The 27,812-nt window shown below is 40.7% G+C and overlaps 1 protein-coding gene across 2 annotated transcripts; it reads left to right on the top strand.

Moving 5' to 3' along the window:
• Positions 1-485: 485 nt before the first annotated feature.
• Plk4 (polo like kinase 4) lies at positions 486-23,407 on the top strand. Of its 2 annotated transcripts, XM_045131755.1 has the most exons (17): positions 486-709; positions 1,234-1,329; positions 2,298-2,393; positions 2,474-2,588; positions 4,734-5,751; positions 7,445-7,545; positions 10,241-10,605; positions 11,745-11,846; positions 13,213-13,315; positions 13,892-14,041; positions 15,731-15,864; positions 15,959-16,050; positions 16,326-16,473; positions 17,917-18,048; positions 20,545-20,651; positions 22,454-22,530; positions 22,759-23,407. In XM_045131755.1, exons 1-16 carry the CDS (start codon positions 680-682, stop codon positions 22,494-22,496), a joined length of 2,832 nt encoding a protein of 943 aa, XP_044987690.1. In that variant the 5' UTR covers positions 486-679; the 3' UTR covers positions 22,497-22,530; positions 22,759-23,407. The 2 variants fall into 2 exon arrangements, with proteins under 2 accessions (XP_044987690.1, XP_044987689.1); XM_045131754.1 differs by lacking the exon at positions 22,454-22,530.
• Positions 23,408-27,812: the final 4,405 nt, after the last annotated feature.

The following is a 27,812-nucleotide window of genomic DNA, read 5'->3' on the forward strand; positions in this document are numbered from 1 at the left end:
TGAAGCCCGATGCACAAAGTGGCGCATGCATAGGGAGTCGGTTTGCAGTGGTTGGAGGCCCTAGCGCGCCCATTTTCTCTCACTCTCTGCTTGCAAATAAATAAGTAAAAATATTAAAAAAAAAAGATCTTCTGGGCAAGACAGCAGGACCCGGCGCACATAGGCACGTCCTCTGCACTTGAGCGACACCCTTCAGCTCTCGGAAATGGAAGTCGTTCTTCAGGTCACGAAGTCACCTACCAGTGACAAACGGCCCATCACTAAGTCTATTTTACCAGGCTCGCAGTGGGTCTAAATAGAGCCTGACTGGGCACAGCGAAGACCACCACCACCTTCAGGCCTTCCACCCAGACACCAGAAGCCCAAGAGAACGCAGAGCACAGCCTGCCGCGCATGCGCGCCTGGCGCAGCCTGTCCGAGCGGCCCGTCTGTGACGTCACCGCAGCCGGGCTCTGACGGCAGCCTGCGGACGTTTTTCAAAATGGGAGCGCGCGTTTGGCGCCCTGGCCCCGGGAAGGGTTGGAGGGGCCTTTCGGTGGCGTCGGCGTCGTCGCCGGGAGCGGCGGCCTAGACAGGACACCCTGATGGGCGCCCAGACCGACCGGCTGCTTGGAGCGCTGCCTCGAAAGGACTGCGCGAGGAGGGCGAATCCCGGGCGCTGCGGCCAGGGCCTGGGAACATGGCGACGTGCATCGGGGAGAAGATCGAGGTGAGCTGGCTGCGGGGGCGAGACTCGTGGCGCTACGGTGAGGCAGCACCGGGGCTAGAAGGTCGGTCCCGGCGCGGCGCGTCCGGGCTGCTGGGGGCGGAGCGGCCCGCCCCTCGGAGACCGTGGCGGCCCCGGGCGGCCCGGCCCCCGACTTCCGTTGGGCCTCCCGCCGCCGCTGCGGCTCTGCCGCGGCCCGGCCGCCCCCTGACTGCTCCGCGGGCCGACGGTTAGCTACGGCGGGAGCGGCGGCGGGAGGCCGAGCTGTCACTCCCGGGGAAGGACTGAACCCAGGCTGCACGACATTATTCGGGTGCAGCATCACCTGCAGCCTGGTCACGAAGCCCTCCCTGCGAGCCCTGCACAGTACCGATATGCCCTCGACCCCAAACACTTGCTATATTGAGGTGCAATACCTGTTGAGATTCTGTCACACCCCCCCCACCTCTGTGGTATTTTCCAGAACCTACCCCATTCTTTTCCTTTCCAGTCCCGTGAGTCATCACATATAATCTTTACTTTTTAAGGATTTTAAGGTTGGCAGTCTTCTTGGGAAAGGATCTTTCGCTGGTGTCTACAGAGCTGAATCCATTCACACTGGGTTGGAAGTTGCAATCAAAATGGTAAGAATATTAGTCAACGTCTCTCCTTTGCAAATAATTACAGAGGTATACTTTCTAACATATCACAAACTCCTTATCTAGTAGCTGTATTTTTAATTATGAGTATGGTCTATAAAGAATACATTGAATAGCCAAAAGACAGTACTCAGTAACTGAGGAAACCACTGGCCTTGATTAAGTAAGGATTTTATCTTCATTAATGTTCATTTCAGTGGACATGTTATATGTGGTAATATGAATACTTAGAATACTAGGTTGAAGTTAGGATTCCCCCCCCCCCGTAATGTATGAAATTCTTTAAGAATACAAAATACTAATGTCAGGAAGTTCAGGAGTCCAAGGCCAGCCTTAGGTACTACACAGCAAATTCAGGGCCAGTTTGTGTCTATAGGACACTATCTCAAGGAGAGAGAGAAAGGAGCAAATTACTATTGATTGTTAGAATATAAGCATATGCAAACTGAGAATTATTTGCTTAACTGGCACTATAACTCAAGAGTGCCCATCCCCAGCAATGTGAATTATTTACCTAAGCCTGGTGGAACGAGAAAGGAAAATTTGTTTTAAAGCTTAGCTAAATTTGGTGTCTCCCCCCCCACGCACACAGTTGTATTATTTAAATTGAAATGCATTGGGCATACTTACTGAAAATCCACACTGCCTTGCTCCCTGGCTAGGTATGGTGGTGGGAGCGGGGTTAGATAACAGTAAGTTGACCTCAAAGATGTACACAAAAAGATTTCAGACAATTCTAAGTTAAAGGTGGGTTTTGCTGTTTTTCTAAGTTGGTTTTTAGCCTTTTCATGTTTGAAAGTTTATCATTAATTTTAAAACATTTTCTTTGGGTCTGAGGATGTAACTCAGTGATATACTATATGTACTTGTCGCTAGTATGCATAAGACCCTGGGTTAAATCCTCAGTACCATTAAAAACAAACAAACACAGACCTCTCCTCTCTTATTTATAGATAGATAAGAAAGCCATGTACAAAGCTGGAATGGTACAACGAGTCCAAAATGAGGTGAAAATACATTGCCAGTTAAAACATCCTTCTATCTTAGAGGTAAGATACCAGGTATGTAGAAGTAACTAAGGAAACTGAATTTTTATACATGATAATTTATTATATTCGTTACTTTTCAGCTTTATAACTATTTTGAAGATAACAATTATGTATATCTGGTATTAGAAATGTGTCATAATGGAGAAATGAATAGATTTCTAAAGAACAGAATGAAACCTTTCTCAGAAAGTGAAGGTAAGCATCTTTGTTTCCTCCTTCCTTTCTTTTTTTGGGGGGGCATGTAAACATGTTGCCTTTCAAGGTGTGGGTTTTTTTTTTTTTGTTGTTGTTTGTTTTGGTTTTTTTGAGGTAGGGTCTCGCTCTAGCCCAGGTTAACCTGGAATTCACTATGTAGTCTCAGGGTAGCCTTGAACTCATGGCCATCCTCCTACTACCTCTGCTTCCTAAGTGCTGGGATTAAAGGCATGTGCCACCACTCCTGGCTTCAAAGTGTGGTTTTGAAGATTGGTATTTTGTAATAAAATAATAAAACTATTTCAGTTATTACATTGAACTAGAAAAAGAAGCGAGCTGGGCGTGGTGGCGCATGCCTTTAATCCCAGCACTCGGGAGGCAGAGGTAGGAGGATCGCCATGAGTTCGAGGCCACCCTGAGACTACATAGTGAATTCCAGGTCAGCCTGAGCCAGAGTGAGACCCTATACCTCGAAAAACCAAAAAAAAAAAAAAAGAAGAAGAAAAGAAAAAGAAGTGAGACATGGTGGCTTTAGTCCCAGCATTTGGGAGGCAGAGGTAAGAGGATTGCTGTGAGTTTGAGGCCAGTCTGGGCTTGAGTCAGACCTTACCTTGAAAAATAACAAAAGAACTGGAGAGATGGCTTAATGGTTAAGGCACTTGCCTGCAAAGCCAAAGGACTGAGGTTTGATTCCTCAGGACCCACCTAAGCTGGATGCACAAGATGGCACATACATCTGGAATTTGTTTGCAGTGGCTGGATGTCCTGGCACAGCACACTCATTCTGTCCCCACTCCCCACCCTCACCCTCACCCCCATCTCTTCCTCTCTCTTAAAGAAGGGCTGGAGGGATGGCTTAGCGTTAAGGTGTTTGCCTGCAAAGCCAAAGGACCCTGGTTCAATTCCCTAGGACATACATTAGCCAGATGCACAAGGGGCCACATGTGTCTGGAGTTTGTTTGCAGTGACTAGAGGCCGTGGTGTGCCCATATTCATTATCTCTCTCTCCTTCTCCCTCTTCCTCTGTCAAATAAATAAATAAAAATAATAAAATATATTTTAAAAAAAAGAAAAGCCAGGCATGGTGGCGCATGCCTTTAATCCCAGCACTCTGGAGGCAGAGGTAGAAGGATTGCCATGAGTTCGAGGCCACCCTGAGACTGCATAGTGAATTCCAGGTTAGCCTGAGGTAGAGTGAGACTCTACCTTGAAACACCAAAAAGAAAACAAAAACAACAAAACCAAACCCTAGAAAAAGAGATTCTCTCCCCAAAGCTGCTATTTCTCTTATACAAGTATTACAAAAGAAATCTATTAGCCTTTGTCTGTCCCCTAAGACACATTTTTAATTTATCATTGATAACATTTTATTGTATATCCTTTCAAATCAAAAAGGCTAGCTGGGCACGGTGGCGCACACCTTTAATCCCAGCACTCGGAAGGCAGAGGTAGAAGGATTGTCTTCAGTTCAAGGCCACCCTGAGACTACATAGTGAATTCCAGGTTAACCTGACCTAGAGTGAAACCCTACCATGGAAAACCAAAAAAAAAAAAAAAATGTTTTTAGGTCACTCATTGTCTGACTAAATTTTCTTAAGTACAAATAAACAGTGGGAACAGTAATTTTATAAGATGTATAGGTTACTCTGCTGCAGCCCTTTTTCTCCGGACTCAATAAATTATAGATAACCTTTTTTTTTTCTTTCCGGTAGTCCAAGGTAGCGTCTCACTACCTCAGACTGACCTGGAATTCACTATGTAGTCTCAGGGTGGCCTTGAACTGATAGCAGTCCTCCTACCTGTGTCTCCCGAGTGCTGGAATTAAAAGCATGTGCCACCATGCCTGGCTCCAAATATCTGTTTTTGATTGTTTTATTTTAGATCTTTTTCCCCCCTTTTTTAGAGAGGGCATCTGAGGTTGTTTTTCCTCTGGCCTCTGCACACAAGTGTGCATCTGTATACACTGCATCTAATACACTGCACCACACTTGACACACATGGATGTACCCCTCCCCCCAAAAAGTAAAAGATCTAAAGTACAAGCTAATACTTTAATACACTGGCATGTTACCTAGGTTTTATCATGTATTCTAAATGCTGAATCTTCCAGATTTTCTTTAAGGTTCCTGTTTTGCCTCCTTGCAGCTCGACACTTCATGCACCAGATTATCACAGGAATGTTATATCTTCATTCTCATGGTATATTACACCGGGATCTCACGCTTTCCAACCTCTTACTTACTCGTAATATGAACATAAAGATAGCTGACTTTGGACTAGCAACTCAATTGAAAATGCCGCATGAGAAGCACTATACGCTGTGTGGAACTCCTAATTACATTTCGCCAGAAATTGCAACTCGAAGTGCACATGGACTTGAATCTGATATTTGGTCATTGGGTTGTATGTTTTACACATTACTTATTGGAAGACCACCTTTTGACACAGATACAGTCAAGAACACCTTGAATAAGGTAGTGTTGGCAGATTATGAAATGCCAGCTTTTTTGTCAAGAGAAGCTCAGGACCTTATTCATCAGTTACTTCGTAGAAATCCAGCAGATCGTTTAAGTTTGTCTTCAGTGTTAGACCATCCTTTTATGTCCCGAAATTATTCAGCAAAAAGTAAAGATCTAGGAACTGTGGAAGACTCGATTGATAGTGGACATGCTACAATTTCTACTGCAGTTACAGCTTCTTCCAGTACCAGTATGGGTGGTAGTCTGTTTGACAGACGGAGACTTTTAACTGGACAACCACTCCCAAATAAAATTACTGTATTTCCAAAAAATAAAAGTTCAAGTGACTTTTCTTTAGGAGATGGATGCAGTTTTTATACTCAGTGGGGAAATCAAGAGCACAAAACTAGTAATAGTGGAAGAGGAAGAGTAATTGTAGATGCAGGGGAAAGGCCACATTCTCGGTACCTTCGCAGAGCTCATTCCTCCGAAAGGTCTAGCACTTCTAGTCCGTCTCAAGCAAAAACATGCACAGTGGAACGGTGTCACTCTGTGGAAATGCTTTCAAAGCCCAGAAGATCACTGGATGAAAAAGAAGGGCAGTGCTCAGCCACAAACAGCAATGTCAGTGTTTTTCCCTTCTTTAAAGACAAGGCATCCAGTAGTTCTGGATCTTTTGAAAGACCTGATAATGATCAAGCAGTGTAAGGATAATTCTATCAAAAGCATTTTGTTTTCTCATAATAAGCTGCATCTAAACAACATGAATGCTGTGTGTGTCACACACACGTCGTATGTTTGTATTGTTGTGTGCTCTATGTGCATGGACCTGTGGAGACCAGGGGGAGATGTCAGGTGTCCTCTATTCTCCCACTGTATTTCTGTCAGCTGATCTCACTGAGCCTGGAGCTGCCATTTTTCTGGCTGACCAGGGAGCCCCAGCAAGCCGCCTATGTATGCCTCAGTGCTTGATTACAGACATGCACTGCCATGCCTGGCTTTTTTTGTGGGAGCTGAAGATTGAACTCCGGTCCTCATGTTTGCACTGCAAGTGCTCTTACTTGTGGGGGCACTTTTCAGTCACCATTTTCATCTTTATAGAAAGAATTCAAAGTTTAGACAGGCATGTTGGCTAAATCCTTTAATCCCAGCACTTGGGAGGCCAAAGTAGGAGGATTGCTGTGAGTGAATTCCAGATCATCCTGGGCTAGAGAGACCCTGCCTCTGAAGGAAAATAAAAAAGTCTTTATGCTGGGCATGTAGCACAGTGTTAGAATGCTTGCCTAATAGGCACACAGCCCTGGGTTCAACTTCCATCAATGCAAAATAAAAAAAAAAAAAAATAGGGATATTCACGAATGTATTTTAAACAATTGTTTTTGTTTTTTTGAGGTAGGGTCTCACTCTGGCCCAGAGGCTGACCTGGAATTAACTACGTAGTCTCAGGGTGGCCTCAAACTCATGGCAATCCTCCTCTGCCTCCCGAATGCTAGGATTAAAGGTGTGTGCCACCACACCCAGCTTTATATTTTAAATAATTTTTAAGTGACTTTTTATTTATTTGAAAGTAACAGAGAGAAAGGGGCAGATACAGAGAAGGAGAAAGTGTGTGCCAGGACCTCCAGCCAATGCAAATGAACTGCAGACGCAAGTGCCACCTTGTGCATCTGGCTTACGTGGGTCGTGGGGAATCAAACCAGGGTCCTTTGGCTTTGTAGGCAAGCACCTTAACTGTTAAGCCATCTCTCCAGCCCTGAATTTTTTTTATTTTTATAGTATGTATTTAATCCTTGTTTTTTTTTAATTTTATTTGGAGCAGTCTCCAGTGCAAAGTATACATTGAACAAGTCAGACCCTAAAGTACTCTTTTTTTTAATCTTTTTTAAAGAAAAATTTATTAGCATTTTCCATGATTATAAAAAAGTATCCCATGTTCATTGCCTCCCTCCCTCCCCCCTAAAGTACTCTTAATAGCTTGTGCACAGAGGAAGAGGCTAAACCTTAGTGAGGAGTAACCATAGCCAATATGGAAATGAATTCTTTTAGTGATTGATTATGCTTTTTGTCTGATCTTTTTATGCTTGCATTGTAAGAGGACAGTAACCATATAGAATATTACCAGTGTCATATTTTTGCATGGGAGTTTTAACCTTTTTTAAAGACAGTTTAATTATGCAAATATTGTTTTCTACCCTTATCCTATAACTTTCATATACTCAAATCTCTCTTTTCTATTATTCCTATCTTAAAATTTATCTGGGGATTGGGGATGTAGTTCTCTGGTAGAACACAAATGTTTAGCATGCATGAGGCCTGGGTTTCATCCCCAGTGTCTCACCCATGTCCCTTCAAAGAGTTGCCTGATAATTTGCTTACAGGATTTTCTTCTCCCTTTAGCTCCAATCATCATTGTCTAGGAAAAACTCCTTTTCCATTTTCAGACCAGACACCTCATATAGAAATGGTACAGCAGTGGTTTGGGAATCTGCAACTGGATGGTAAGTTTCTAATAGTGTGTTTAATTTAAAAATGACATGGACACTTAGCAAAGTATTGAAATTTTCTAAGAAGTCATTGCTAGTAAATTTCAGTAAAGCTGTATTATAGTAATAAGCTATATATCATTTAGGTATTTGCCCTGTCTGTGAGTATGGTATTTGAAGAGGATACTGCTGCTCTGACTTGACACATGAAATTGTGCACAGGACTCAGTTTGCTCACCTGCAGAGCTGTTAGGTAAAAGCCAGATTTCTAACCCAGATGGTCTTGGCTCAGAGGCTTTTCCTCTAAGCCCTCTGCTCTGGCAGTCTTTTGTAAGCACCTACCATCGGTGCCCACAAGTAATCTGATGCTTGACCTTGTTTTTTAAGTAGAAGCTGGTACGGGCATTTTCATCTGCCCATGCAACCTTATTGTAATACACAGCTGCTAACACCTGAACGTTTTTAAGTAGCTGTCATCTAAGTCATTACTGAGTGTGAAGATCAAATGTTTCTCATTCATGAGCATAGTATTCACAGAAGGTGGGCAGGGAAATAGTGATGGGAAAAAGAGAGAATGAAAAGGAGCATATGGAGGGTAGGAGGGGATCATTCTCACCTTACAAAGAGAAGAGAGCAGAATGCATGCATAGCAGTTGTTTACAGAGTTTACAGAGTTGTTAATGTCATCTCAGGAGGGTTCATCTTTTTTGTTGTTGTTGTTGTTGTTTTTGTTTTTGTTCTTGGAGGTAGGGTCTCACTTTAGCTCAGGCTGACCAGGAATTTACTACATTGTCTCAGGATTGTGTTGAATTCACAGTGATCCTCCTACCTCTGCCTCCCCAGTGCTGAGATTAAAGGTGTGCGGCTCAAACTTTTATTAAAAAAAAAGAAAAAGAAAAAAAGCCAGGCATGGTGGCAGAAGCCTTTAAACCCAGCACTTGGGAGGCAGAGGTAGGAAGATCACTGTGAGTTCGAGGCAACCCTGAGAATTCCAGGTCAGCGTGGACCAGAGTGAGACCCTACCTCGAAAAACCAAAGGAAAAAAAAAGTTTGATGATTTGGACTTAATTTTATGAACTTAATGTGAATGATTCAGGTTTCTGTGTCTAACTATAAAATTGCTATGTACAAATGGGTACTTCTCTTATATGTTTTTTAAAGTGCTTTTATTTGGTAATATGCAGTTGTTTGAGATAGAGAAATAACCTTTATACAATAATAGTAGTGCTGCTTTAATTTTACAATATTTTACTTGACAAAATATCTTCCCTCATGAGTGTAGCAGAGCAGAATTTGCAGTCTTTTAAGAAACAAAAAAAAAATTGGGGCTGGAGAGATGGCATAGCGGTTAAGTGCCTGCCTGTGAAGCCTAAAGACTTCAAGGCTTGATTCCCTAGGGCCCACGTTAGCCAGATGCACAAGGGGGGCGCACACGTCTGGAGTTCATCTGCAGTGGCTGGAAGCCCTGGCGCACCCATTCTTTCTCTCTCTCTATCTGCCTCTTTCTGTCGCTCTCAAATAAATAAACAAAAGTAATTTTAAGAAAAAAATTGATTGTGATGGAAAGTTTTATAGAGTTTAATATTGGAAACTTACAGAGTTCTATATAATGTAATCATAATGACCTTTCAGAAATGCCTTTAATTCCCAGTACTCAGGAGATTGAGGTGGGTGGATCAAGAGATCGAGGCCAGCATAGGCTATATAAGTGAGACTCTGTCTCGTAAGGTAATTAAAATTTACTTTTATAGAGTTTTATGTAATACAATTACATAAGAGCCTTTAATAAAAATATGATTGGAGCTGGGAGTGATGGCACATGCCTTTAATCACAGCACTCGGGAGACAGAGGTAGGAGGATTGCAGTGAGTTCAAGACCACCCTGAGACTCCATAGAGAATTCCAGGTCAGCCTAGGCTAGAGGGAGACCCTACCTCGAAAAACCAAAAATTTTATTTCATATATAGATAGATAGATAGATAGATAGATAGATAGATACACACACACACGTGTGTGTGTGTGTGTGTGTGTATTTGGGCTGAAGAGATGGCTTAGCAGTTAAGGCACTTGCCTACAAAGCCAAAGGATCTCAGTTCAATTCCCCAGGACCCACATAAGCCATATGCACAAGGTGGTACATGCATCTGGAGTTTGCAGTGGCTGAAAGCTCTAGTGTGCCCATTCTTTCTCTCTCTCTGTCTTAAATAAATAAAATACGTTTTGAAAATGTGATGTTAGCCGGGTGTGGTGGCCACACCTTTAATCCTAGCACTTGGGTGGCAGAGGTAGGAGGATCACCGTGAGTTCAAGGCCACCCTGAAACTACATAGAGAATGCCAGCTCAGTCTGAGCTAAAGTGAGACCCTACCTCAAAAAACCATATATATATATATTTTTTTCTTTTAAATAAAGTTCAATGAGAACATTTAAAAATACATGGATGGTCAGTTATGGTGGCATACGCCTTTAATCCCAGCACTCCAGAGGCGGAGGTAGGAGAATCACTGTGAGTTAGAGGTCAGCCATGAACTACATCGTGAATTCTTGGTCAGCCTGGAGTAGAGTGAGACCCAACCTCAAAAATTTTTTTCTGTTTTTTATATATATATATGGATTTTGTAACTTTTGTATATTTTTTAAAAAGCACTGCTAACATGAGCATTATGTCTCTATATCTATAGTAAACAACTTCTTTCAATGTTTTTTATAGCTCATTTCAGAGAAACTGCTGAGCACAACATGTTTGGTTCAAACCATGATGTCCAAGCCCCCCCAGATTTGCAGGGCACACCAAGAAAAGCATGGAATGATACAAGAGCCAGCAAGCACTGTGACGCTCCTGATGATGCACACACTGTACAGCAGCTGGGTCCCATGCAGTACATGACAGGACTTCACAGTCAACCTGAAATCATTCACCAAGAACCTGGTTTTGGTTTAGATCCTGTCTCTGAACAAAACAAAAGGAGTGTGGAGTCATCAGTGGGTTATCAAAAACATACCTTACGAAGCATTATGTCTCCTTTGACTGCTCACAGACTAAAACCAATCAGACAGAAAACCAGAAAGGCTGTGGTATGTCTATTATTTCTAGGTTGCTGTTTGATATATATTTTACTGAGAATAGTATTTTTAGTTTCCTGTGTTGTGCCTGGGCTTGGGTATTATCTACATTTTAAACTCATTCAAAGAGAAAAAAGATTGAGCATTCATGGAAAAGTAGTACTGTATTACTTTTTTTTTTAGACAGAGTTTCAGATTTGTAGCCCTGGCAGTCTTGGATTAGTGGTCCCTCAGCCTCTGGAATGCTGAGGCTACAACTGTGTAGTGCCATGCTCTACTACTCCTTCCAGCTTTTTTTCCCCCCTTTAAGCTTTTTTTTTTGTAATTGTTTTTTAAAAGAGAGACTGAGATGGGGAGAATGGAGTTTCAAAGGGAAAAGTGGTGGGGGGAGAGGGAGGGTATTACCATGGGGTATTTTTTTTATAATCATGGAAGTTTTTAATTTAAAAAAATTTGAAAAGAAAAAAAATTTTATTTATTTATTTGGGAGAGTAAGACACAGAAATAGGGAGGTAGAGCGAGAGAGAGAATGGGTGTGCCAGGGCCTCCAGCTACTGCAAACTAACTCCAGATGCATGCGCCCCCTTATGCATCTGACTTACGTGGGTCCTGGGGAGATGAACCTGGGTCCTTTGGCTTTGCAGGCAAACACCTTAACTGCTAAGCCATCTCTCCAGCCCCTCCTCTCCCCTCCAGCTTTTTAAGAATGATGAAGGGCTAGAATATAGCTTAGGTTTTTTTTTAAATAACTGGAATTAGAAAAGAAATATGCACAATTATATTTAGACTTTATAAAAAAATTCTGTGATGTGGGAGTAGTTTATTCTTTTTTAATTCCATCTTTAACTTGTTTATTCTTTGCCACTTCACTCAGTCTTGCCTTTGTGTGGTTTGCTATTGTCTTCAGAGTCCTTAGTCTCCACCCTACCTTCTGCTTTCTTTCTGCTCATTGGTTATAATTTCACATTTCATTATTCATTTTTGCCTTTGTACCATCTGGCTCACAGTTGTTCTCAAATATACTTCTGGTCTGTATTGTTGAGGTGAAGCAGCAATTGATTTTTTATTCCGGCTATGGTTAGGTGTCTCTCCGTTTTATGTACTAGAGATATTCTAGTAAGCAGTGGGCTCATTGGGTTTTTATTTTCTAGGTGAGCATCCTTGATTCAGAGGAAGTGTGTGTGGAGCTTCTCAAAGAGCATATGTCTGAATATGTGAAAGAAGTTCTTCAAATATCCAGCGATGGGAATATGGTAAATATGTTATCTTGCAACTCAAATCATCACTTAAACATTTGTCATTCAAATTTATCTTTCAGTATATGTTAATCTCATAGTATCTCTGGAATTCAAGAACTAAAATAGCATACTAAGTATATAAAGTATGATAATGTGATTTTAAAATTAGCATAAGGCTAGGGATATAATGTGGTGATATAAATGAGGCTATGGGTTCAATCCTTATGTACCACAAAAGATAAATGAAAATGACAACAACTAGTAGCAAAAGATTTGGTTTAAAGCCAGGCATGGTGGTGTACACCTTTAATCCCAGTACTTGGAAGGCAGAGGTAGGTGGATTACCATGAGTTCGAGGCCACCCTGAGAGTACATAGTGAACTCCAGGTCAGCCTGGGCTAGAGTGAGACCCTACCTCAAAAAATTAATAAAAAAAAATTTGGTTTAAGCTATCTAAAACTTTATTTTTATTTATTTATTTGAGAGAGATAGAGAAAGAGGCAGAGAGGATAGAAAATGGACATGCCAGGGGCTTCTAGCCACTGCAAATGAACCCTGGGTGCATGCCACCTTGTGCATCTGGCTTATTTGGGTCTTTGGGAATTGAACCTGGGTCCTTTGGCTTTGTAGGAAAACACCTTAACTGCTAAGTGATCTCTCCAGTCCTAATCTATTTTAAAAACATTTCCTTTAGGAGTATTTCAAATATTTTCCTAAAATTATTGTTTAATATTGAACCCTTTGTGTGCTATTAATTTTTTTTTTTTTCCTTGAAGTAGGTTTTCACTCTAACCCAAAATGACATAGCACTTATTCTGCAGTCCCAGGCTGGCCTCAAACTCATAGCAATCCTCCTACATCTATCTCCTAGTACTGGGATTACAGGCGTGCACCACCGTGCCCAGCTGTATACTTCTAAATTTTTATTTATTTTTTTTATTTGAGAGGGAAAGAATGGGCATGCTAGGGCCTTCAGCTGCTGCAAACAAACTCCATAACGCATGCACTACCTTGTGCATCTTGCTTACGTGGGTCCTGCCTGGGGAGTCAAACCTGGGTCCTTTGGCTTTGCATGCAAGCACCTTAACTGCTAAGCCATGTCTCTAGCCCTATATGCTTTCTATAACAAAGTATGGCGTACAATTAGAAATATTGATTTTTCTGGACATGGTGGTGCATGCCTTTAATCCCAGCATTTGGGATGAGGTAGGAGGATTGCCATGAGGTCAACCTGAGCTAGAATGAGACCCTACCACAAAAAAAAAAAAAAAAAATTGGATTTTAGGGGAGATGGCTCAGTAGTTAAAAGAAATGTTGATTTTTTAAAAAAAAGATTTCTTATATGTACATATGTTGAGCACATTGAAATTTTTTTTGTCAGGTTACTGTTTATTATCCAAATGATGGAAGAGGTTTTCCTCTTGCTGATAAACCACCCTCTCCTACTGACAACATCAGTAGGTATAGCTTTGACAGTTTACCAGGTATGTAAGTATACCAGAAAATAAATGTTGATAATCTATGTCCCCATAAATTCTGTATATATAAATACATATTGTAAATATCTTTGCTTCAATTAGGTTGCAGGTCTTGTTTATTTATCTACTTTGTATCTGGTAGGATTTGGTATATCATCAGTTCAATGTTTATTTTTTCATATTTTGTGTTAAAATGGAGCTTTATTCTATTTCAGTAAAAACTGACTTGACTGTTAGTAACATATCACATATACAACCTGGGCATTTGTTTAGTTACTAATGTAGCTAGACCTATTAACAGTTTCGGCATTGAAGCATTTACATTTTTGACATTTAAAATCATTTCAGTACTTTGTAAATGATCATTTATTAATTGTGGCTAATGGAATTTGACCCCTGGTTCCTCTTCTGGTTATTATGGATTAGACAAATAAGTACTGAATATGAATAATACAACTTCACTGAAGGGACTTGTAAAGAAAAACCCTGTCTAACCCTATCAGAAACTAAACATAGATACCACTGTTACATTAAACCAACACTTTCTTCCTTAATATTAAGTTTTTTTTTTTCCCCTTGTAGAAAAATACTGGCGAAAATATCAATATGCTTCCAGATTTATACAGCTTGTAAGATCTAAATCTCCCAAAATCACTTATTTTACAAGATACGCTAAATGTGTTTTGATGGAGAATTCTCCTGATGCTGACTTTGAGGTTTGGTTTTATGATGGTAAGTATACTTACTATGTGTCAGAGCATATTTCATGAAATAGCAGTAACTCCTTTCCCACTAGAAACTAAGTGAGCATGCCCCAGATTATGACTTATAAATGTGGCCAAAAGAAAGGTTTAAAAATCTCATTTTCTAGATAAAGATGAGTTGTTAATTGCCAGTTTCTCTTGGGGAATCTGAATACACACATATAATTATAGTTGTCCTTCAACTTTATTTTTTTGTTTTATTTATTTATTTTTAATACTTTACTTTTATTTATTTATTTATTTGACGGAGAAAGAAGGAGAGAAAAAGAGAATGGGTGTGCCAGGGCTCCCAGCCACTGCAACAAACTCCAGATGCATGTGCCCCCTTGTACATCTGACTAATGTACCCTGGAATTGAACCAGGATCCTTTGGCTTTGCAGGCAAACGCCTTAATAGCTAAGCCATCCCGCCAGCCCTGTTTTGTTTTATTTATTCATTGGAAGGAGGGAGGGAGCGAGAATGGGCGCTCTAGGGCCTCTAGCCACTGCAAACAAACTCCAAATGCATGCACCACTTTGTGCACCTGGATTACATGGGACTTAAAGAATCAAACCTGGATCCATAGGTTTAGGCTTTGCAGGCAAATGCCTTAACTGTTAAGCCATCTTTCTATCCTTTAACCATGCTGTTTTTTTTGTTTGTTTGTTTGTTTTTTGTTTTTTTTTTTAAGGTAGGGTCTCTCTCTAGCCAGGCTGACCTGGAATTCACTATGTAGTCTTGAACTCACGGCACTCCTCCTACCTCTGCTTCCTGAGTGCTGGGATTAAAGGCATGCGCCACCATGCCCAGCTTAACTGTGCTTTAAAAAAAAATCATTATTATTTATGAGAAGAGCTGGGCATGGTGGCGCATGCCTTTAATCCCAGCACTTGGGAGGCAGAGGTAGGAGGATCACTGAGTTTGAAGCCACCCTGAGACTACATAGTGAATTCCAGGTCAGCCTGAGCTACAGTGAGACCCTATTCTTTTTTTTCGAAAAGAGAAAAAAAAAATATTTCTATGAGAGAATAAGAGGCAGACAGACGGGCATACCAGGGACGCCTGCCACTGTAAATGAACTCCAGATGTATGTGCCACTTTGTGCATCTTGCTTTACATGGGTACACTGAACCTGGGTCATCAGACTTTGCAAGCAAGTGCCTTTAACCACACTGGGAAATCTCTCCAACCCCTCAATTGTGCTCTTTTTTTTTTTTTTTTTTTTTTTTAATTAATGAGAACAGTGACTTAAAGTGCTATAAAAGTGGCAGGTACAGAGCAGACAAATGCTAAAACTAAAAATGGTGGAGTATGCCTTTAATCCTAGCACTCGGGAGGCTGAGGTAGGATCACTGTGAGTTTGAGGCCAACTTGAAGCTACATAGTGAATTCCAGGTCAGCCTGGGCTAGAGTGAGACCCTACCTTGAAACCTCCCCCACCCCCCAACAAATAAAATGATGGCCTGTATTGAATGCTTTGAGAGCCTTATTTTACTAATGGTCAATGAATGACTATAAATGACACTTTGTTATGATAATGATTATCTAGGAATGCTGAACTGATAGAAAAATAGTTTTCTTTAGAGTGATGGAAGAGGATTATGGTCAAGGTACACTGTATATATGTATGTTCTTGTCCATAGATTTTTAAAAAAATAGTTTTCTGCTTATTCGTAGGAGTAAAAATACACAAAACAGAAGATTTAATTCATGTGATTGAAAAGACTGGAAAATCTTACACTTTAAAAAATGAACCAGAGGTTACCAGCTTGAAAGAGGAAATGAAATTCTATATGGACCATGCAAATGAGGTACAAACCTACATAAAAGTTTTCATACCAGTTAATAATGATCACAAATGGCCAAGGTGAAATGTTGACAACAAGCATTCTTCTTTTGCAATAGGGTCATCGTATTTGTTTAGCACTGGAATCTATAATCTCAGAAGAGGAAAAAAGAAGTAGGAGTGCTTCCTTTTTCCCAATGATTGTAGGGAGGTAAATACTTAAAACTTTTATGGCTAAAATATGTAACATGTTAAAAAGCAGTTTGGTGCTTACATTATAAATATTAGAGTCTGAGCATAGTGACACACCCCTGTAATCACAGCACCCTAGAGATGGAAACAGAATCAGTAGTTCATGGACATCCTGGGCTACATAGCTAGTGTGGGGCCAACCTGAGCTATAGGGTACCCTGTCTCAAAACACCTAAATAATAAAATGTTATTAAAAGCTTTAAGGACATGTATCTGGATGTTTCTCTCCTTCAGAAAACCTGGTCATGCTGGTTCGCCTAAAGCTCAATCACTTCTGCCTTCTTTGGATCCTGGCTGTTCCAGGACAGAGGGTCCATCTTCACATAAGGTCATCACAGATAGCGCCACTGTTCCAACACAGGCATCAGCACCTAATCCTTCTGTAAGTAAATATATGTCACTTCTATTCTTTAGACCCTTCCATGGTGGCCTAACCCTTTATATAAAATTAAAATGTGGGTTGGGGCAACAGCTCAGAAAGTAGAACCACTTGCCACAAGCTCGAGGGCCTGAGAATACCCAAGACCATCACAGTTTATTTCCCAGGACCCACGGAAACAGCTGGGCGTGGCCGTGCACACCAGTAACTCCAGTCCTCTGGGAATTGCTGGGGCTTCCTTGTTCAGAGAGAAACTCTATTTCAAGAACTCATTCAGATGAGCAATGGAGGGGGGATACCTAGTGTCCCTCTGTGGCCTCTGCGTGCACAGTGGCATATACATTTACCATGCATCACACACGCACAAGACAAAGTAGAATGTGGGTTTATGGGAATACAACTTATTGGTAAAACACCTGCTTAACATGTGCAAGTTCCTAGGATGGCTCCCCAGCACCACAGAACAAAACAGAAGTGTGGCTATTGTGGTAGCTGTGGCTTTTATGCACCTACTTGTTTCCAGCCTCAACCTGAGCTACTTCATCCCTTGCAGACTTCTTGAGCCTCCAAGTCAAAGGATCCTTCACACGCTATCCACTTAACCTATGAATACCTATAAATAGGGATGAAGTTTTGCTAGTAAAATATCATTGTCTATCAGTGATAGGGTTGTGGTTATATACATATACTATCATGTTAGTGAAGATTATAAAAATGTGGAAGACTGTAGTGTTTAAGAAATTGGGGTGTAGGCTGGGGAGATGGCTCTTTTAATGAAGTATTTGTCTCACAAGTATGAGGACAGTTCTATCCCCAGTATCCACATAAAATAGCTGTACATGGTGGCTCATGCTTATAATCCCAGCCCTGGGGAGTCAGAAACAGCAGATCCCTGGGGCTCTCTGGCCAGCCCATCTAGCCTGCTTGATAAGCTGTAGACCTAAGAAAGAGACCTTGTTTCAAAAAAGTTGGATGTAAGCCAGGCTTGGCTCATGCCTATAATCATAGCACTCCTGAGGCTGAGGTAGGAGTGCTGTGAATTCAAGGCCAACCTGAGCTACAGATGACCCTGTTTGTCTCTCTCTCTCACATACATACACACACACACACAAAATGGTGGACATGCGTAAGGAATGACACGAGGTGGTTTCCACACACTTACATGCACACATACATTAAATTAGGTTCTGTGTGTGTGCTCACATATATAATACACTCTGGTTTATAGTAATTAGTATCTTCAAGTGAAAAAAAAAAACTAAAAATGAAAACCAGCTAATATGTGGTTTTTCCTTTTGTGTATGTTCAGTATTGTGGTTGTTAATTTAGAGTTTTTATTTTTAGAAAAAATATTTTAAGCTAATATAAATCCAATAGTATACATTTATTGAAGTGAACTTACATAAAAATGCTAAGGAGTACTTTTCTGTCCTTTATTTTTTGCAGGTCATTACAACTGATGGGCCTGGCCATACAGCTTCAGGAACAAGTGTATATTCTGGTCTAAAAGATTGTCTTCCTAAATCAGCACAACTTTTAAAATCTGTTTTTGTGAAAAATGTTGGTTGGGCTACACAGGTGAGAAAATTCTGGGAAAGTGAATTTTCTCAGCACTGAATAGGTAGTGACTGAGAAATATAAATTATTTGAATAATTTTTCTTATCAGTAAATGTATATATATATATATATATATATATATATATATATTTAAAATTAGATATACATAAAATAAAAATTATTTACTTGAGAGAAAGAAGTGTAGAGAGAGAATGGGTGCACCAGGGCTGCCAGCCACTGCAAACAGATTCCAGAGGCATGTACCACCTTGTGCATCTAGCTTATATGAGTCCTGGGGAATTGAACATGGGTCCTTTGGCTTTGCAGGCAAGTGCCTTAACTGCTAAGCCATCTCTCTAGCCCTAAATTCTTATATATTTTTACATTGTTTATAATACCACAAGTTTGGGCTTTTTTTTTGCTTATTTTTATTTATTTATTTGAGAGAGAGAGAGGCACAGAGAAAGAGAATGGGTATATCAGGGCCTTCAGCCACTGCAAACTAACTCCAGATGCATGCTCCACCTTGTGCACCTGGCTTATGTGGGTACTGGGGAATCTAGCCTCGAACCGGGGTCCTTAGGTTTACAGGCAAGTGCTTAACTGCTAAGCCATCTCTTCAGCCCTGGGCATTTCTTTTTTTGTAATATTTATTTATTTATTTGAGAGAGAGAAAAACAAGAGGCAGACAGAGAAAGGGCATGCCGAGGGCCTTCAGCCACTGCAAATGAATTCCAGACGCTTGGACCACCCTGTGCATCTGGCTTTATGAGGAGACTGGGGAGTCAAACCTGAGTCCTTTGGCTCTTTCCAGTCCAAGTTTAGGCATTTCTAATTTGCATACAGTAGAAATTTTCAGATTTGTTGTTAACAGGTTGCCTGCTAAAGTCTGCATTGCATGTCAGTGGCTAATTATGCAAAGTGGAGATTGATGCCCAAGGCACTTAAATTTATGGGTGCTTTATGGGGATCTATTTCCATTTATCAAGTACCCTTTTTCATTTGTTTTATTTTTTCTAGGTAGGGTCTTGCTCTAGCCCAGGCTGACCAGGAGTTCACTGTGGAGTCTCAGGCTGGCCTTGAGCTGGATCTTCCTACCTGTCTCCCAAATGTTGGAATTTAAGGCATGTGCTACCATGCAGGGCTCAAGTACCTTTTGTGCAGTTTCTTATTTCTCATGTACATTGTCTAGCTTGTTCTCTAAAATAACCTGATGTAGCTTTTTTCAAAAAAAAAAAAAAATTATTTGCAAGGAGAGAGATACCCAGGGAGAGAGTATGGGCGTGCCAGGCTTCGAGCCACTTGCAAACCATGGGTACTGGGGAAATTGAAGTCAGGTCATTAAGTTTTGCAGGTAAGTGCCTTAACTATTGAGCCATCTCTTCAGCCCCTAATGTAGTTTTTTGTTTGCTTCCTTGCTTGTTTGTTTTAATTTATATGAAGCCATCTCTCCAGCCTGTATTTTCTTAAAGAAAGTAAAATCAGTTCATGATAGTAGGTTGATCTGCACATACCTACAGCATGAGTCAATTAATGAAGTCTAGAGGTAAACATACATCGATTTTTAGTCCAGGGTCTGAGGTCCCTCCCCCATCACATGCTTTCCTTCCTCCTTGAAGTCATACACTGTAAATATTAATAGCTAAAAGAAGTGATGTCAGTAGCTAAGACATAACATTCTCAGGCAGGGGAGAAATGATTGTGGCATAAGGACAAAGAAAAGTTTTTATCATTAAGAAATACTATGTGGCTGGGTGTGGTGGTGCACGCCTTTAATCCCAGCACTTGGGAGGCAGAGGTAGGAGGATCGCTGTGAGTTTGAGGCCACCCTGAGACTACAAATGAATAACAGGTCAACCTAAGCTAGAGTGGGACCCTACCTTGAAAAAAACAAAAAAAAAAGAAAAAAGAAAAAGAAATATTATGTGCGCTAGGGAGATTGTTCCATGGTTAAAGGTGCTTGCTTATAAAGCCTTCTGGGCCAGGTTTCATTTCCCCAGTACCCACATAAAGCCAGATGCACAAAGTGGTGTATGCAACTACAGTTTGTTTGTTTGTAGTGGCAGGAGGCCCTGCCGTACCCATAAACTCTCACTTCTCTTTGCTCATAAGTAATTTTTTTTAAGAAGAAATAACTATGTGAAGGGGAAAAAAAATTTTTTTTTTTACATCTGCCTAGATAACCTGTTGGAAATTAGTGGGAAACAGAATTCATTTAGAATGTTAACAGTAGCTACTATAGCAATGGTCTGGAATATTGTCAGGGGTGAGACCATTACAGGCTTAAATTCTAGTTATTTGGACACAGCTGTTTTAAAACTGTAGCAGACTGGTACTGGTGGCACATGCCTAGAATCCCTGCAATTGGGAGGCAGGAGCAAGAGTGAGCTTCAGGATGGATGGATGGAGAGACAGATAACATAGAACTATATACAACACTTGTTAAATATAAATTCCTTTTAAAAACTGCAAATCCTCTACTGTGTAGTTATCGTATATATTTACTACTTTTCTAGTTAACTAGTGGAGCCGTGTGGGTTCAGTTTAATGATGGTTCACAGTTGGTTGTACAAGCAGGAGTATCTTCTATCAGTTATATATCACCAAATGGTCAAACAACAAGGTAAGTTCTCAAAAATATTGGTTGAAATTCAATTACTTGTTATAATTTTCCTTTCTATGTTGAAATAAATAATTTAATAAAATGTTCTGGCAGCCATATTCTTGGAAATGTTCATTATTCTTAACAGTTCATAGCTTTTTAATGCATATTTTATGAATATCTGAATGAAAACGGCAGTTGCCATGAATAATCCACCCATAATCCACTCAAGTAGTAAGATTTCTTATAGCCTTATTAATCCAGGGCCTAACTAGGTTGGCCCTAGTCAGAATGACTTCTAATTTAAAATATTACAAACTGTTTACTTGAAAGAACTAAGATGTGATGGTTCATGCCTGTAATCCTAGCACCCAGGAGGCAGAGGATCACAGCAAATTCCATAGACAGCCTGGTTTATATAGAGCAAGTTCCAGGTGACACAGGAAGACCCTATATCATCTTCCTTTTGCCCCCCCCCCCAAGACAACAACATAGCAATAAGAATTGTTTTATTTATTTTTTAGTTTGAGAGAGAGAATTGGCACACATGGCCTCAGCCACTGCTATTGAACTCCAGATACTTGTGCCACCTAGTGGGCATGTATGACCTTGTGCTTGCTTCACCTTTGTGCATCTAGCTAATATGGGATCTGGAGAGTAGAACATGGGTCCTTAGCCTTCACAGGCAAGTGTCTTAACCGCTAAACCATCTCTCCAGCCCCTTATATTTATTTTTGAGAGGTAACTTGCTGCTGGACATGTTGTAATTGCAGCACTTGGGAAATAGAGGTAGGAATTCAAGAAGTTCAAGGTCATCCTTGGATACATAGCCACTTTGAAGCCAGCCTGGGCTACATGAGACCCTATTTTTAAAAATTGATTATTTTTCCCAAATGAAAGATTATATTTGTTTCCAGTGTTTGAAAGGCTGTTTTGAAAGTACACATTTAGGACTCCATACACAGATTCTGCCTGTGAGGATTCAAGGATTGCAGATCAGAAATAGTTGAAAATTACATCTGTACGGAATAGGTACAGTGCAGTGTTACTATTGTCACAGATTTCCATTGTATTGGTATTATAAATAGTCTAAAGACTTAACATAGATGGGAGAGTATATATGGGCTACATACAAATGTTATACCATTTTGTACAAGAGATGTACATCATCAGATTTTATATCATGGGGAGTTCTGGAACCAATCCCCTGAGGATAGCAAGGGCCAACTGTATGTTCATTCTTTACGAATGTGCTTCAGGTGTCAGGCATCAGGAGAGAATAAGGGATGTGGCAATAGTAAGAGTAAGCAGTAATTTTATTTCCACACTCAGACCATAACATTAAACAGCAGGGGGCTGTCACCTCCAGTGTAGATCTGTGCTCTTCATGAGAAGTCTACTGCAGAGGAAGTAGTTCAGGCATAGAATTCCTGCAGAGCTAGCTAGCTATGCTTGTTTGTTAAATGAGTATGTGCACAGTAATCACATGGAGAGCTACTCTAACTGTGAGAGTCTTTGTTGAAAGCACTGGCAGGTTCAGGAAGCAAACTGATGAACATGAGCAGAACATAGGTTCATAGGGCAAATGTCCAAGTTTTATTTGTTCTGGTTTTTGGAATTGCTAACATTTAATGACAGTGTATTCATAGTGGGTTAAGCTTAGAGGCTTCTTTAGAAGCAGCGTGGCCAATTTAGTGAGGATCCAGATTTGCAAATTGTTGTGCAAGTTATGAAACTCACTTTGAGTTTTTTGACCAAATTTCCTCCTTGCTACTTAAATTTTAATAAATTGTTATATTTTTATTTCACTTTTTTGATCCAAGACTTTATTATAATAGAGATGGAAAAGGGAAAAAGAGAAAGTGATGAGCATGAGAAGAGAATGGGGGGCACACACCAGGTAGGGGGGAATGGGAGATGCACACACCTGGAGAAGGGGGGCTGAAAGGGCTTATTTTTTAAACAAAACAAACTGGGATTTGCTTCACTTGATTTAGCTTTCTAATCAATATAGTATTATTTATGAGGTATCTCTTATCAGTGAAGACTTACTGAAAGATGTGTTCTTTCTCTTAAGAACTGAGTAATGAAGTTATGTTTTAATATTCCTTTCTTCTGCTTCATCTAGGTATGGAGAAAATGAAAAATTACCAGACTACATCAAACAGAAATTACAGTGTCTGTCTTCTATCCTTTTGATGTTCTCTAGCTCAAGTCCTAGCCTTCTTTGATTAATATTGTTTTGGTATATCTACCTTTAATAAATAATGTTTGGTTGGCTTTCAAGTAAAGTGATTTTTTATTTAGAAAGTTTAACCTCAGAAAGCCGTTTTATTAAACAGAACTTTGTACCATACATATAAGCTGGGAGAACACAGAATGAAATTTTAGTTGCTCACCAAGTATTAATGGTCATGAAGTAAAAATAGGACACCAAATTGTGTTTTGAGAACATAATATTCCAAGACTTAATGTGTTCATATATTTGTACTGAACAATATTTTTAAAGCAGGAATTGTGGTGTATGGCATAGTTGTGCCTTTGTTTCTTTTCCTTCTTGTCAGGCGTGTTGAGAATCATGGATAAAACATGTTTGGGAAATCTGAATATGTAAATAATGTGTATATATATATGACTAACATGTAAACATGTACATTTGTTTTATATTTATTTTTATAGTGCCTGTGGCTGTTGAAACGTTTGTACAAATGTATTAATGTATTTTATAAAAAATAATAAATACAGTGCTAAGTTGCTTTATCTTTTGATTTACTTGATAACCCTTGTTTTGTTTGTTTGGTTTTGGTTTTGGTTTTTTTTTTTTTTTTTTGGTTTTTTGAGGTAGGGTCTCACTGTAGCCCAGGCTGACCTAAAATTCACTAAGGAGTCTCAGGGTGGCCTCGAACTCACGGCAATCCTACCTCTGCCTCCCGAGTGCTGGGATTAAAGGCGTGTGCCACCACACCCGGTTTCTGATAACCCTTGTTTTAAAATAAGTTATAGGGCTGGAGAGATGGCTTAGCAGTTAAGGCATTTGCCTGCAAATCCACAAGACCCAGGTTCAATTCTCCAGTACCCATGTAAGTCAGATACACATGGTAGTGCACGCATCTGGAGTTTGTTTGCAGTAGCTGGATACCCTAGCATCCCCATTCTGTCTCTCCCTCTCTCTTGCTGGCTCAACTCAAATAAAAATATTTTTTTTTTTTCTTTTTCGAGGTAGGGTCTCACTCTGGTCCAGGCTGACCTGGAATTAACTCTGTAGTCTCAGGGTGGCCTTGAACTCACGGCAATCCTCCTACCTCTGCCTCCCGAGTGCTGGGATTAAAGGCGTGTGCCACCACGCCCGGCTAAAATTTTTTTTTAAATAAGTTATAAACTCATGTTTAAGTTTAGCTTCCTGGGCTGGAGAGATTGCTCAGGGTTAAGGTGTTTGTTTGCAAAGCCTGACAGCCTAGGTTCAATTCCTCAGTACCCACATAAAGCCAGAGACACAAAGTAGCACATGAGTTTGGAGTTCATTTCAGTGGGAAGAAGCCCTAGCATACCCATTGTCTCTCCTCTTCCATCTCCCCTTGCAAATAAATAAATTTGCTTTCTGTTTAGAAAGAACCAATATAATTTTATAACTTAAATATTAACCATCAGTTCTCTTAAAATATCTATATAGACCAACTGAGATGGTGCATACCTTTAATCCCAGTACTCAGGAGGCCAAGATAGGAGGATCACTTTGAGTTCAAGTCCAGCCTAGAACTAGCTATACAAAGTGAGTTCTAGGTTAGCCTGGGCTACAGTGAGACTACCTGGGAAAAAAAAAGATTCATTCATATATATATGTATATATATTATACAGCTGGGCATGGTGACACATGTCTTTAATCCAGCACTTGGGAGGCAGAGATAGGAGGATCACTGAGTTCAAGGCCACCCTAAGACTACAGAGGGAATTTCAGGTCAGCCTGGACTAGAGTGAAACCTGGCCTCGAAAAACAAAACAAAACAAAATTGGTGTTTGCATTTTGACACTAAAAAATTTCACTGAGAGCTTGAGAGATGGCTCAACAGTTAAGGCATTTGTCTGTAAAGCCTAATAACCTGGGTTTGATTCCCCAGTACCCACATAAGCCAAATGCACAAAGTGGCACATGAATATGTATATGTATTTTTTTTTAATCGCAATGCAAGGATAGGCATTCCGAATGTAAACATAAGACCAGGGCTGGAGAGATGGCTCAGTGGTTAAAGCACTTGCCAAACTTAATTCCTTAGTACCCAAGTAAAACCAGATGCATTAAGTTGTTCGTGTATCTGGAGTTCATTTGCCAGCTTATGAAGCCCTGATGTGCCCATTCTCTCTGTCTCCTATCTCTCTCCACTTGCAAATAATTAAAAATATTAAGAAGACTAGAAGCTGAGCATGGTGGTGCATACCTTTATCCCGGCACTCAGAAGGCAGAGGTAGAACTGCTGTGAGTTTGAGGTCAGCCTGAGAATTAAAAAGCAAGTTCCATGGGCTGGAGAGATGGCTTAGCTGTTAAGCGCTTGCCTGTGAAGCCTAAGGACTCCGGTTCGAGGCTCGATTCCCCAGGACCCATGTTAGCCAGATGCACAAGGGACGCACGCATCTGGAATTCGTCTGCACTGGCTGGAAGCCCTGGCGTGCCCATTCTCTCCCTCCCCCTCTCTCTCTCTCTGTCTGCCTCATTCTCTGTCTGTCGCTCTCAAATAAATAAATAAAAATAAACAACAACAAAAAAACACGAGTGCCAGGTCAGCCTGGGCTAGAGTGAGAGAGACCCTGCCATAAAAAACAAAGACTAGGATAAAACTTCCTAAATGTTTACCCCTCTCTCTGCCTCTCTTTCCCTCTCTCAAAATATAGTTTCAAAAAAAAGGGGGCTGGAGAGATGGGTTAGCGGTTAAGCGCTTGCCTGTGAAGCCCAAGGACCCCGGTTTGAGGCTCAATTCTCCAGAACCCACATTAGCCAGATGCACAAGGGGGCGCACGCGTCTGGAGTTTGCAGTGGCTGGAAGCCCTGGCGCGCCCTCTCTCTGTCTTTCTCTGTCACTCTCAAATAAATAAATAAAAATGAAAAAAAAAAAAAAAAAGGGAGCTGGAGGGGATTTTCAAAGATGGCCTAGTGGTTGAGGCACTTGTCTACAAAGCCAAGGACCCATGTTCTACTCTCCAGCCAGATGCACAAAGGGGAGGTAAGCACAAGGTCGCACATGCCCACTAGAAGGCGCAAGCATCTGGAGTTCAACAGCCGTGGCTGAGGCCCTGGTGTGACAATTTTCTGTCTGTCTGTCTGTGTCTCTCTCTCTCCCAAATAAAAAAAGGGGGCTGCAGAGAAGGCTTCGTGGTTAAGGTGATTGTCTGCAAAGCCAAAGGACCTACGATAGTCAGATGCACAAGGGTGCACATGCATCTGGAGTTCGTTTGCAATGGCTGAAGGCCCTGACATGCTCAATCTCTCTCTCTGCCTCTCAAATAAATATATTTTTTTAAAACTTCTTAAATGTGGTTTTAAAAAGTTTAATACTTCCTGCTTATTTTTATAATCAGCAAAATACTGGAATTATTTCTGGTAGTTAGGCAAGTAAACAATAATTCAGCATTGTTGTGGAGAGCTTTGACTAAGGTGGTGAGAAAAATTTATATTTACAACATACATTGCAGAATTCATTTTAAAAAGGGCTGGAGAGATAGCTTAGCCGTCAAGCACTTGCCTGTGAAGCCTATCTCTTTCTGCTTACAAATAAAGTATTTATTTTTAAAGAAACAGCCCAGGAGAAAATCAGACAAACAATGTAAATATATAGTGTACAAAGGAAGAAATCTTTATAATCGACAAATAAGTCCAGTTTTATTAAAATTGGGGAATTGGTGAAAAAAATTAAGTGTTCACAAATAAGGCCATTCTCAGATTTTGTTTAGAGTACAATGAGAGCATCTTAGGATTAATATATTTTAATGCACAGGGAACCCAACCATGGAGAAGAAATTGATCCTTTCTCATAGAAAGTATTATTACAATGTTATTAGCCTTTATAACAGGAAATGGCTGGGTGTAGTGAGGAGACTGATTTGAGGCCAGCCTGAGACTAGTGAATTCCAGGTCAGCCTGGGCTAGAATGAGACTACCTTGAAGAAAAAAGGAAATGAGGTGTCTCTGTGGCCCACTGGATAGCACAATGAACTTCTGTAAAAGCAAATAAAGTAAATCCTAGATGAAGTCTGAAGAATTAAAAAAAAAAAATTAACTTATTTGCAAGTAGGGAATGTGGGTGTGTCAGGGCCTCTTGCTACTGCCATTGAACTTGCGAAGCATGCACCACTGTGTTCACCTGGCTTTACATGCAAGCTGGGGATTTGAACTAAGCCATGAGGGTTTGCAAGCAAGTGCCTTTAATCACTGAGCCACCTTTCAAGCCCTGAAGGTTTATTTATTGTGGTGGTTTGATACAGGTGTCCCCCATAAACTTAAGTGTCTTGAATGCTAGGTTCCCAGCTGATGGATATTTGGGAATTAATGCCTCCTGGAGGGAGTGTATTGTTGGGGGCGGGCTTATGGATATTATAGCCAGTTTCCCCATGCCAGTGTTTGGCACACTCTCCTGTTGCTAGGTTTACCTTATGTTGGCCTGGGAGTGATGTCCACCCTCTGCTCATGCCACCGTTTTCCCCTGCCATCGTGGAGCTTCCCCTTGAGCCTGTAAGCCAAAATAAATCTTTTTCCCAGAAGCTGCTCTTTGTTGGGTGATTTCTACCAGCAATGCGACCCGGACTGTAACATTTATAAAATAGATTTTTTTTTAACTAGGTATACTTTGTATTTTCCCCTGATTTTTAAAAAATATTTCTTGTTCATTTTATTAATTTATTTAGTTGAGAGCGACAGACACAGAAAGACAGATAGAGGGAAAGAGAGAGAGAATGGGCACGCCAGGGTTTCCAGCCACTGCAAACAAACTCTAGACACGTGCGCCCCCTTGTGCATCTGGCTAACGTGGGACCTGGGGAACCAAGCCTTGAACCGGGGTCCTTAGGCTTCACAGGCAATTTTTTTTGTTGTTGTTGTTTTGTTTGAGGTAGGGTCTTCCTCTAGCTCAGGCTGACCTGGAATTCACTATGTATTCTCAGGGTGGCCTCAAACTCATGATCCTCCCACCTCTGCC

This window comes from Jaculus jaculus, chromosome 12 (genome assembly GCF_020740685.1).
Source record: "Jaculus jaculus isolate mJacJac1 chromosome 12, mJacJac1.mat.Y.cur, whole genome shotgun sequence".
In the NCBI taxonomy this organism is placed as follows: domain Eukaryota; kingdom Metazoa; phylum Chordata; class Mammalia; order Rodentia; family Dipodidae; genus Jaculus; species Jaculus jaculus.